At 40.2% G+C, this 13,116-nt stretch overlaps 1 protein-coding gene across 1 annotated transcript in view; it reads right to left on the bottom strand.

Moving 5' to 3' along the window:
• ARC3 (GTP binding protein) overlaps positions 1–13,116 on the bottom strand; it is a 185,814-nt gene that overhangs the window by 94,017 nt on the left and 78,681 nt on the right. The window contains exon 5 of the mRNA XM_087674777.1: positions 5,756–5,890. Within this exon, the coding sequence (XP_087530903.1) occupies positions 5,756–5,890 (135 nt within the window). The remainder of the gene's footprint in view (positions 1–5,755; positions 5,891–13,116) is intronic.

The raw sequence follows: 13,116 nt of genomic DNA on the forward strand, positions 1-13,116 counted from the left end.
TTAGGTACCATTAAACACCACTTCTCTAGTGTCACCAACAACTGACACTTATGGCCAAATGAATAACCTAAGCTAACAATTGGCACCAGATACCATGAATTACCAGTGCCGCATAACTTATAGCAACTTTTTCTTTTGACATCCATGATTTCCTCGGGTCCTCGGCTTATAAATTTACACTAACCCCAGTTACACCTACCATGTGGTCAAAAATTAATCCACATGTTAAGTGAGGTTTGAAAAATACATGTCCCGATGACAGTCTCTCTGCCACCACCTAGACCGCATGCTCAGCTGACTCAGCCACCATGGAGTCTTGAACTCTATGCAGGCTTTCAAAGACGCCCACACTTTGGGTATTTTCATCGATTAAGCTTCCAACTTATGAATCAAGACACGACAACCTGACATAGCAAGAATTTCTTCCCAATTTGAGAGAGTGCAAGACGTTTGGGCCTTTTTGGTCTAAAGGCTCCAGCACGCATCAGAGGCGGATTCCAGCTGCAATTCATTGTTGGCATGCATCTCGAGGTTATTTATGTAGAATTTCAGACTATAAGGTATAAATCTCTTCAATTTCTTTAAAATTTTCTGAAAGAAACTTAGGGCTTATGCCTGACATGCATTCTAAGGCAAATAACTAGTGGTACAGCAGCATTAAAGTTTGTTACAATTAGATCGGGCGGAAAATTTTCAGAAAATTCAATAAATGTTGGTAAGACTTAGCATTAAATTGTTGCAGCTGTATATTTGGGTACGCATTTCGTAGCAAGTGCAGTACAATAATGCATTGCTATCATTTGCAAGCTGAGTATTGATTTATGTGCCATTGGACACATTTGGCATATTTGTGACAGCTTGGTACCTACATTTTAATCCCGTGGGGATTTTTGGTAGTCAAAAGAATACACTGTATACTTCAACATTGAGGTGTTTGGCTACTCATTTTTGTGCATCATTGACAACATGGCACGTCCAAGGGATAATGATTAGAGTAGCATCCTTAGTGTCTTCACTTAAGAGGACAAACTTGATGGCACAAACTACCTATTCTGGAGTTTCATGGACCGCAACCTTCTTGTGGCAAAGGACTTGTGGAACTATGTCACTGGTGATTCGCAGCAACAACCAGGAGGTCTTGAACCTCAGATTCCTCAACATAATGCTTGAGGACAGGTTCTTACTGCTACTATTGCTGCCCCTACTCCCCCTCCTATCGAGGATTAGCAGATGGAACTCCAAGCATGCACAAACACTATCTTTGATCACCTTGTCCATGAAAAGGGCAATTATTCCACACATTCGGTCTTGTAGAACCTCAAAATCTGCTTGGCATGTACTTGAGTGCATGTTTGCAACACACAATAAGTCTACAATATCCTACCTCTGCAAAGAGTTGGCCAATGTATACATGAATGATGGTGATAGTATGACAATTCACCTTACACACATATAAGACTTGTATGAGCAGCCTCTTAACATTGATGAGGTCATTCAGGATGCAGAATTGGTAAACATCACACTGAACTCTCTTCCCGAGTCATATCTTGGTTTCCACTCCTCTTTGATGTTGCCTTTGAGGGGAGGGTAAGAGCAACCCCTTACATTTGTGGAGTTGAAATGCCTCTTATTGCAAAGGAAAAGTCAAGCAAAATGTGAAAAATCAGCAAAAGGTTGATATTGGACAATCATCAAATAAGACTGCCCAAGACACATATAAGTCCAAGAAAAATGGGAAATGTCATTGTTGCAAGAAGCATGGTAACCATACTAATGAATGCACGAAGAGATTGGCTAAAGAGAAGGACTCCAGTTTGGTTGTCCAGGAGACATGGCTGTCCAGGAGACATCAACCAGCAATCTACTGATGGTGATACTTCAGCTAACTTTATAGAGGAGGACTAGGCATTTCTCACATGTACTTTAAATTCTCCGATGGCTAATTTAGCATTTTATGCAACTTAAAAGTAACACACATGATATTTTGACAATGAGGCATCAAAGTATATCACTTCCAAGAAGTCTCTCTTCACCTCTCAGCATTCAGCCCTTGCTAGGAAGTGTGTTACATGTGCAAACAGCAACAATTATAATGTATATGGCATAGGTTTAGTCACAATTACTACTACTGTAAATGGTTCCAATTTCTTGCTGATGTTTTGTTTGTGCCTAGCATTACCAAGAATTTGTTGTCTATCTCTGCTTTTATAAGCATGGCTTTGGAGTCATCTTTGAGGATGACAAATACATTGTCAGAGACAAAGAGATGGATTATGCGCTTGAGCTATCCAACACCCTATATAAGGGTCTCTTTTTGTTGGATACGTATGATAGATAGTCTCATGATGCTTTGGCAGTTACTACTCTTTTGCCTAAAATGCAGAATGGGGAGCTACAGTATGCTCGCAATGGACATACGAGTTTTGGTGGTCTAATGATCCTTCAAAGGTATCAAATGGTTAATGCATTGTCTCCAGTGGAGACCCCCATCTCCCCATGCATGTGATAGATGTATTTCGGGCAATATGCATTGGTTCGCTTTCAAGAAGGATGGTGCAATGCGTGTTGTCTAGAAAATGCAGCTTATTTCTCTAATGCCTTTGGTCCCATGAGAACACATGCACTTCAGGGTCATCTTTACTTTGTCACCTTTCTTGATGACTACTCTCGACAGACATGGGTGTATAGACTGAAAGAAAAATGTGAAGTGTCTATGCATTTTGAACACCCTATTGAAAAGCTTAAGGCTGAAAATGGCTTCAAAAGTGCAAACACTTTGCACAGATAGAGGGGGGAAGTACATATCTCGTGCATTTGAGACATATTTACTGGACCATGGCATGGAGATGACTTGTTGTATGCTGAAGCAAGGGGGCTACCTCATAATTTTTGGCTAGAAAGTCTTCAATATACAAATCATATACTAAATCGTGCACCTACTAAGATACTTAAGAGGATCACAATGTTTCAAGCTTGACATGACAAGAAACCCAAAGTTGACTACTTTCGGATGCGTGGCTGCATTGCCTATGCACATGTTCTGAAAGAGCTTCGCAAGAAGCTTGATGACAAGACTGTAAAATGCATAATTATTGACTACAATTCGGAGAGTAAGGGCTATCACTTGTACAACCCACCCATGATAGTTTTTGTTAATAGGGATGTCATATTTGTTGAAAATGCTACATTTTCACATGATCAACTTTAAATGCCAACCACCCATGACATTGGTGATGTCTTTGGAGGTTTTTTTCCACTTTATTTGAAGTTTGTGCCTACTATAAATGGCCGGATAGACATAATATAGAGAGTTGTCACTATACCACAACCTCCCAAGCATCAAGGTTTTGATTATGGTTTACCATATGCAATGGAAGATATAGTACAACGCGAAAGGGATGCTATAGATGCAGCCAAAACAGTCCTAAGATGGCTATTACGAACTCCCTAAGAGAATAAAATGGATACTCCATTACCTCAACACACTAGAAGGGCTGCTAGACATGTAGCACATGATACAAGGGGGACCCATTTGGCTGATTTTATGGAAGTAGATAATTGTGATGAGCACGTGTTTATGAGCTTCACTATTAGATGATGATGAGTCTACTTCCTTGGATAAAGCTCAGCAAGATGTACAATAGATGTAGGCCATGTAGGATGAATTAGACTCTATTGCCACTAACTCTACAAGGAATCTTGTGGATTCACCACTTGGTAAGAAGGCCATTGGCACAAAATGGGTTATTAAACTCAAATGTAAGGCTGATGGCACTATTGATAGGTACAAAGCATGGTTGCTAGCGAAAGGCTATGTGCAAAAGAAGGGTATAGATTATGAGGAAACTTTTGCTCCTACATCATGTATAAGTACAATGAGATAAGTACTTACTATGGCTGAAAACTACATCTATTGGATATTAAGACAACATTTTTTAATGAGGATTTGCATGAGCATGTTTATGTGTCCCAACCTCCAAGGTTTGTGATTAAGGGAAAATTGCAAATGGTTTACAACTTGCACAAGGCTCTTTATGTTCTCAAACAGGTCCTCGTGTATGGTACTCTAAAATTGATACTTGTTTGGCCAACAAAGGGTTCAAAAATAGTCCAACTGCTCCCACTCTATACATTAGGAATGAGGGAGGGGACTTGATAATTATCATTCTTTATGTGAATGACATGCAACTCACTGAATCTACACAAGATAAAATTGTTGAATTGAAACATGAATTTGCTATGTCATATATGGGCTACCTACACTATTATTTGGATATTTAATTTACTCAAAATCAACATGGCATCATCATGTCACAATAGTAGTATGTGGATAAGTTGTTACATAGGTTTAACGTACAAGATTACAAACCTATGTGCACTCCTATGGAACCAGACTTAAAGCTATCTATGCATGATGGTGAAGAGATATCTAATATTGCAATTTACAATAGGTTGTTAGTTGTCTTATTTACCTTTGCAACACATGCCCTAACATTCAGTATGCAATATCTCAAGTGAGCAAGTATGTGCACAACCCACATACCATACATCGGTAAGCTATTTAGCAGATCTTTAGATATTTGCAAGGTACTCGGTTACATGCATTATTATTTTCCAAGGGGGGGGACTTGCACTTACAAGCTTACAATGATTCGTATTGGGCTACTGATGCAAACACTAGGTAATCTACTAGTGGACAGTGTTTTTTTCTAGGCCGCTCCTACATTTCATAGCTAAACAAGAAACATCCTACAAGGCTATCTCATCTTGTGAGGCTGAGTACAAGGCAATCTTCACCGCAACAATGGGATGTGTATGGCTGCGCAGATTGTTGGCTGATTTACATTTACCATTGGAGGCCCCTACGCCCATTCTTTCTGACAGTCAAACTACTATTGCAATAGGACAAAACCCTATGTTTCATGCTCGCACAAAACACATTGAGGTGCATTACCATTATGTCAAAGAGAGATGCTATGCAAAAGAGATCGGCTTGATGCATGTACCCATGCAAAAAAATATTGTAGACATTTTCACAAAGGCATTACCACATGAGAAGTTTGAGGCTTTTTGAAAGTCCTTAAACTTATTACCCTTTGGTGGTTGATCATCGTTGTACTCCATCACATCGGCACTACTGAGGGATGGAAGGCCGGTTAGGTCAACCCTTGACCTAATGTACCTTCACTCTATATTTTCAGTTCAGCAGCTACACTACTCTCTTGCTTCAGCTCACTCACTATCATCATCTCAATTCTCCCTCCAACATAGCTGGTGCATTTTCTCACATTCAAGTGCTCTAGAATTTCATCAATAGACTACCTTAGCAAGGCTGCTGAGGCTGCTCAATGACTTGCTAAAGCCTGAGCTGAGCACCAAGCCTCCTTGAGCTTCAACGGCTCAAAAATGGAGCTCGCCTCAATCTCTGAATTACTCCATTCTTACTCGATCAAAATTTATAGTGCCAAAAAATTTGTCTCCTGTCCATCTTAGAGCCATGGCACAACACTGAAAGGTTGAAACAAATGATGTCATACAAGATAAGTAACACCATACACAAGCATATTCCACTGCCAATAATAGCACTCTCTGCACATTGTGCAGACTAGTTTCAGAAGGCATATATCTAAATACTAAGATTGTCCCTACTTTGTCTGCTGTTTTTTATATTTTAACAAGTGTAGGAAGAAACATATCATTAGTTTGAACAAACAGTAAACATTGTAAGATTAAGCATAGGCCTCTACAAACACACCTCTTTCTTCCTTTTCATGCCCTCAAAGTCGAAAGGGTGAATCACTATCATCACACAAAGGCCACCCTCAGTCTTGCATGACTGCAGTATATCCATGGCTGCTGTCCCAGATAGACTAGCTCCAACAGTGATTACCTGCTTACACTGAAAGTCAGTTCTTAAACATGCATTCTATAATCATCTAATCAGAACACCTATAAACAGGAAGTCTGACGACTCAATTTGCTAGGGTTAACATCTATATCTAGGCTTTGAAGACAGGCCACCCTCAGCTTTGCATGGCTGCAGTATATCCATGGCCGCTGTCCGAGATAGACTTGCTCCAACAGTGATTACCTGCTTACCCTGAAGGTCAGTTTTTTCATACGCATTTTGTAATCACCTAATCAGAAGACCTACAAACAGGAAGTCTGACGACCCAATTTGCTAGGGCTAACACTCTTATATAAGTTTTGAAGACAGAACAAACATGTTTGATGCTTTAGAATGACATCAGCTAAGCAACATAACAGGCAACTGTAAGGTGATGACATATCTAGCCAGAATTGGGTGTTTATGATGCTTGTCTTGAACTAACTTCAGCACAGATTATGGAAGACAGAAAACACACAACCCAAAAGTTGGAATGGATATTTTACCCTATTCCCCCCTACCCTGCCCCCCCCCCAAAAATAGAATAAACACCTCAGTCAAAATAGGATAACAATAATAAAGCCAAAGACAATAAATATCCAAACTGACCTCTCACAAGAGGAATTCTAATACAGGGTCTGTAAACGCTGGGAAGAGCATGAGAATGGCTGAATGACAATACTTTGATCTATCCAACATGATCAATTATCACCATGAAATTTAAAGATAGTGCAAGTGAGAGAGAAGAATAGAAAGAGATGCCGAGAGAGAGAGAGAGAGAGGACATCACAATGAGAGGGGAACTGACCACTCCCCCTTTACAAGACTTTAGTGAAACAAACCAAGGGCATAGAGCGCTTGAACCATATACAAGGGGGCTAACTTGCCGCAAATCTGGAAATAAGGTTTTCAAACCCTAATTTCTGCATACACCAGGTAGCAAGCTGAATTTCATTTTCAGTGCTTTGATATGATCAAGCTAACTAGAAACTACTGTTTAGTTGAGTATTAGATAGGAGAGCACAAAGCATGGCTGAAATTCCAGTAATAGGGCTTGTGGAATTGAAAACAGAGACCTCCATTTATATAGCCATGACGCTTGGGTGCTCTAAGGTGGATAGTAGAGGCTACAAAGACAAGTGTTTGCTCAAAATTACAAGTATTAAGCAAAATTACTGTTAGGTTAGGATTCAGCAGCACACGCATAGTGAGCAAGTGAACGGCAAGAGAGAGCACAACGTTGGAATGTCACATACACTATGTGAGAATGATATGAAAGTACAATCCCTAAAGTACTAAGTAACACACCCACAGACAAGTGTTCACATGGGATTTAAAAAAAACTTATCTAGCTATAAGGTAAAAAGGGCCCGTGGATAAGGGAGCATTCACACCAAAACTTCTAAGGAACACGATAAGTGTAGCAAACCCCCTCAAGTGAATGATATGAACATATACCAAGAATAGGCAAATCAATCCCCAAATGGTATCAAGCCTAGAGCCTTGCCAAAGGCTTCAAACTTCTCTCTAAAAGGAGCTTACGTAAACACATCTACCAAGTTGTCCTATGTAGGGGCATAAATCAAGTCAATCTCCCCCGCATGGAGCCCCTCTTTGACATAATGATAATGCACCTCAATATGGTTAGTGTGAGCATGAATTACCAGATTCCTCGCAGCCGCCATGGCACTTTGAGTGTCAGTATAGATAGGAGTGGGTGACTGCTGTCCTGCACGAAGATTGAACAAAAGGCGTGCGTCTAAGCCATACACATTTCAATGTACCTGTAAATGTGACCATGTATGAACCTCATAGCTAGATGTGGCCACTGAAGACTGCTTCTTGCTCAACCAAGAAATACATGAATCACCAAGCATGAAACAATTACCCCTAGTAAACACCCACATGTCAGAGCAACCAACCCAATCACTGTCTAAATGCATGGAAGCAAAGAGAAGTATCTTTAAGATAGAAAAGGCCTAATATTTGAGTGCCTTTTAATATAGCAAAAGACATGTTTTACTACTTGTCAATGTGTAGTACCAAGGCTATGCATAAAGCATGTCAATTGAGAGACCTCGAACTAAATATCCAGTCTTGTATTATACAAATATAGTAGACAACCAACAACTTGCTAATAAAGAGCAGCATCGAATAGATCTCCTGCATCCTCAAGTGTAAACCTATGGCCTATCTCAACTTGAGTAGAGATAGGCTTGCAGTCTTGCATCTAAAAACACTCAAAAAGCTACCCAACATACTTAGACTATCACAAAATAATGCCCCCTTCAACTACAGTAAATTGTATGTTAAGATAGTAGTGCAAGTGGCCAAGATCTAAGACATCAAAAGCATGCTCTAATTCAGCTTTTAAGGCTGAAATGTGTGTCTCATAAGCTCTAGTCAACAACATATCATTCAATAAAGAATGAGAATCAAGAGGTTATTCCCATCTTTGCAAACATAAAGCGTGCTTTCAGAGTGTGAACTCCTAAAGACCAGACCAATCCAATATACATGTATCTTTTCGTACCATGCCCTAGGTGTCTGCTTTGAACCATACAGGACCTTACGCAACCAGCACACTTTACTCTTTGAGCTTTTCTAAACAAAGCCAAGATGTTGTCTGACACAAACCTCCTCACGACGATCAACATTCAAAAAAGTTGCCTTCAAATCCAACTAATGCACATGCCAATCAAAATGGACAGCCAAAGCAATGACACTGTGAATAGTGACCATATGTAAAGAGGGTGCAAAATTCTAATCATAATCAATCCCATGTTGTTGGATATATCCTTTGGCAACAAGGTATGCCGTGTAGTGATCAATGCTACCATCAGATCTACATATTAATTTGTAAACCCACTTTATGCCCATAACACACTTACCATTAGGCAAGTCATATAGCTCCCATATGCCATTTTTATGAATAGAGTCCATTTCTGACTACACCCCTGCCATCCAATGCTCATCCTCTAAAACATCATGTAGAGAGAGAGGTTCCTTATTGCATACAATAACTACAAGTGCCTGCACAAGCAAGTTACCCTATGCATGGTGAGTGTCTGCTCTAGTTCATTGGGGACATGGAAAGGATTGATTGCTATCCCATAATGTATCTAACAACCATCTAGCAATTGTTTTCGATTCCCAAACAGCAGCCCTTGTCAAGAAAAACAGGTTAACTCTGATACCATGTCAAGAAATGGCTGAGCAACTAGAGAGACAGTAGCGTTTGCAAGGAGAAACACAATGTGTATGGCAAACACTAAGAAGAGAAGAGAAACTCAAATGAACAAGATGATAGAGGACTCAAATAATGAAGTGAATTTGATACAAGGATGTCGTATCACGAAGGATGCCCTACAACAAGGAGACTACCAAAGAAGCCTCTAAGTGCATATGCCATAAACGCAGGCATGATGAGATGGCGCCTAGAGCAAGGAGATTATCATAGAAGAGGAGCCTCTGAATCTGCAATGCAAGGATGATGATTGGTGATGCCTGGAGCAAGCAATTTGTTGTCGGAGGATGAGGAGCCTTTGAGTCTACAAACACAAACCTAAAGTGTGATGTCGGAGAAGACGGAAGAGCGAGAAATTAAAAGAGCACCAGCTATGATGTGACGCCAAGTGGAGGATCATGAGGCACGCTTCCTAAACGCAAGCAATAGTAGTCTCAACGGTTGTTGCCAATTGGAGGAGGAGATCGCCAACTATGGAGAAACCACTAGGAAGTCAAAACGCAAGCAGGGCCTAGAGATGATGTCACCTGGAAAAGATGGAGCTAACATGAAATGGAAGATGCTGACACAAGGAAGTGGAGTGTTGTCGCCAAGATGTGGATGGTCACCAGCTGGAGACGAGAAGCCACTACTGTCATAAACATAGCCCAACGAAGCTAGAGACTGGCCCCTGGCAACAGGGATAGAGACAACGGAAGGAGAGGAGAGAGAGATGATGGTCTTGCGAAGCATATGAAAAAAGTGGGTGAAGAATGAATGGGAGGTGCTGTATATATAGGCACGAACAGTCTCAAGTCTCGCCCACTAAAGTCTCTCGTATGGTGCTCCAACACACTCAAAAGACCCTAGATAGCCTTTTTGGGGCTGGAAATTGAAACCAAAAATGGGAATGAAAAAGGAAAACTGTATGGAATGATGTGGTTTCTCAACACCCCCTCTCATTGACCAATTCATCATCAGTAAGGCTTTGATCAATGGGCTGCAAATCAAACTATTATTCAGCATGTGAGTGCTGCTGATTTTGCTACTATAAACCCTCAATAGGTTGCTGAAATTGACCAAAATCGGGTGCACTTTGCTGAAAAAATAACAACAAACTGTGAAATATATCCAAAGGCCCCACATTGGACTGATTCTTGCAGTCCATGAAGGGCTGACCAGCATGTTCAACGAATACCACATCTCTACTAACAAAAATCTTGTTCATGGAGGGTTGGTACAAGCAGTATCCTTTACTTTCTGCAACTATAATCAATAAAAATGCATTTAACAATCTCGTCTTGCTTTTTATGACTTCATGGCTGTGGCACCAAAGCATATGCCAAATAACCAAAGACACGAATGTGGGACACCACTGATTTTCCAACATTTCAAGCCTCATAAGGTGTACATTCAGCCAATGCTTTAGTGGGGCTACAATTCAACATATACACTACACACATAATAGCACGAAGCAAAAACTTTGGGACAGCTTATTACAAGATGTCATTGTACAATGTCCCAGTGACAATGAGAGCATCCCGATCGCTATAGTCATATATAGTGCATCGATCCATGTGGAATTTGACCACAAAACTAGCACATTCTTTATGCCAACACATATAAGACCTTTTAAAGCATGATAGTTTTCCTATCTACTACAATACTTGGAATCTGTCTAATGCTTTGGATTGCATATCAAGCATTATTTGCACATACAATCGATCCCCCTTTTGTACATTCACATATGCCACAAACAAGTCACAAAAGGATATTATGTGCTTGAAAGCACATAATATCATGTGTTGCTGTTTCCAACCACTAATAAGCCATGTGTATGCAGAGAAGGATCATACAAACAATGCACAACAAAAGCAAAGGACTAACCTATGTCCAAACTTACTAAATGTGCTATTGCATCCTTCGCACTTGCTAAATTTTCAACAACACTCGTGTATGATTTTATAATCTTTTTTCTGCATTCTTCAATAACATGCATATTTTTCCTACAATAATTGCATCTTGTTTTCTTAGCACCCTCATCCTTGGTGCTAGAAGAGTACGTGCAAGAAGACGATTTGCCTTTACCCTTTGAGTTCGATGGCTGCCATGACTTCCCTTTGTTTCTATGGTGGCTAACTGCAAATGCTTGATTTTCCATACTTATGTTAGAGTGATCCAACCATGATTGCTCTTCTTGCAATAACAATGACACCAATGCATCAAATCAGCTAGACCAACCAAGACTATAGAAACAAGCAAGGCATCATGAATTATTTCAACAATATTTGCAAGCTGCTTCCTTATGTCCTTAACGTGTGTAATGTATACACCCACTGAATCATCCTCTCTCATGTGCTCCATCTCAAGCTATTTTGCATAAATAGGGTACACGACCCTGCTTGTGCACTTGATACAATGAGGCAAGCTTATCCCAAGCATCCTTGGTTGTTGTGCACAACCGAATACGTGGGATAACTGTCTTTTGCACAAGAGTGCAATCAAAGCATTATCTTGAACATCATGCCCATCCCATCTCGATTGATCCGCAATGGGAGGTGCAAGCCAAACCTCTGAATCACATACATAACCCAAGGTTACTTGGCAACTAAAACATACTTCATCATGTATGCCCACCTGCGATAATTAGTGGTGTCCAATTTATCGAAGTCCCCAAAAATCTTTAGCAAATCATTTTGACTTGCCACTACGTGCTGCGTACAACTAATTTTCCACAAATATCTACTGCGAAATGTGTACCTATAGGTGCAAATGTATGAAAAAGCATAGAAATGCCAATAAACTTACAATTTTTCACATAATTGATAATGGCCAAGAAGAATTCGCAACTGAAAGGCTCCAATGTCCACAAATGTTAGTGTAGGAGGTATGATTGGTTTCAATGTCGATGGATTTGGACAAAATTCACAAACACCCCAAATTTGTTTCTTGAAACTTGGTGAAATTTGGGCTTGAAGATGAAAAGACCTAAAATTTTAACATGAGATTGTGCAATTTTTGTGTACTGAACACAAAATCCCCAAGGTTTGGTCAAATTGATTGTAAATTGGAGTCAGCTGCAAAAATCCCCAAATTTTATGCTTGTGAAGGGGCTGCATGTGAATAGTTGTTTGTTTCATGAGATTAATGTTGATTGTGGTTGGGAGATGGGAATACTTTCATGTTGCAAATGCCGAGGCAGAATTGCCAAATTTTGACATGGTGAAGCACATAAGCATGTTGTCAATGTGCAAGATGGGTTCTGGAGCGCAATTCGATGTGGCACAGAGAAGCAAAATCAAGAAATGCAGCAACGTGCACAGGGCAATCAACGTGTAGAACATGTTATCAAGGCTGATTCAACCTAGCACAACCTGGGTGAAACAACACGACTCGCGACATAGAAAACATGAGGATGAACTAGTCTATCCACGTAGTTCCAAGCTACAACCGTCAATGGGCAAGTTGTTAGGGACAAGACAATGTTTGCCGTGAGCAGCAAGGCCCATCTTTGACACAAGAAGGCAATGGCCAGCAGTGGGGAGGTGGCAATTAGACCAACAATGTGGCTTAAGCTGTCATGCAACAGCAGGCAAGTAGGAGTTGTCGAACAGCAACGTGCAGGACAATAGATAAGGAGGAGAGCAAACAAGCTCGAGGCTCCATGGCAATGATGGCAGTGCTTGAAAGGTATGGCTTTGATACCACTGTTAGGTTAGGATTCAGCAACATGTATACACTCACGCATACTCACAATAAACAAGTAAACAACAAGAGAAAAGAGAGTGCTAGAATGTCACACCCACTATGTGAGAATGATATGACTATAAACTAATTCTTTTTGACAAAATAAGATAGAAAGTTTTTTTGAGCCTCAAATAACCCAATCCCATGCGAGAATCGTATCAATGTAAATGCAGTTCAAACGGAAAAAGAAGTATTTGTTAACTTGGTACCTTAGGGTACTAATGCGTATGGTATGATACTTAAAAGTACGGTAAAG

Source organism: Lygodium microphyllum, chromosome 3 (assembly GCF_053477565.2).
Source record: "Lygodium microphyllum isolate KBCC chromosome 3, Lygodium_microphyllum_v1.1.10, whole genome shotgun sequence".
In the NCBI taxonomy this organism is placed as follows: Eukaryota; Viridiplantae; Streptophyta; class Polypodiopsida; order Schizaeales; family Lygodiaceae; genus Lygodium; species Lygodium microphyllum.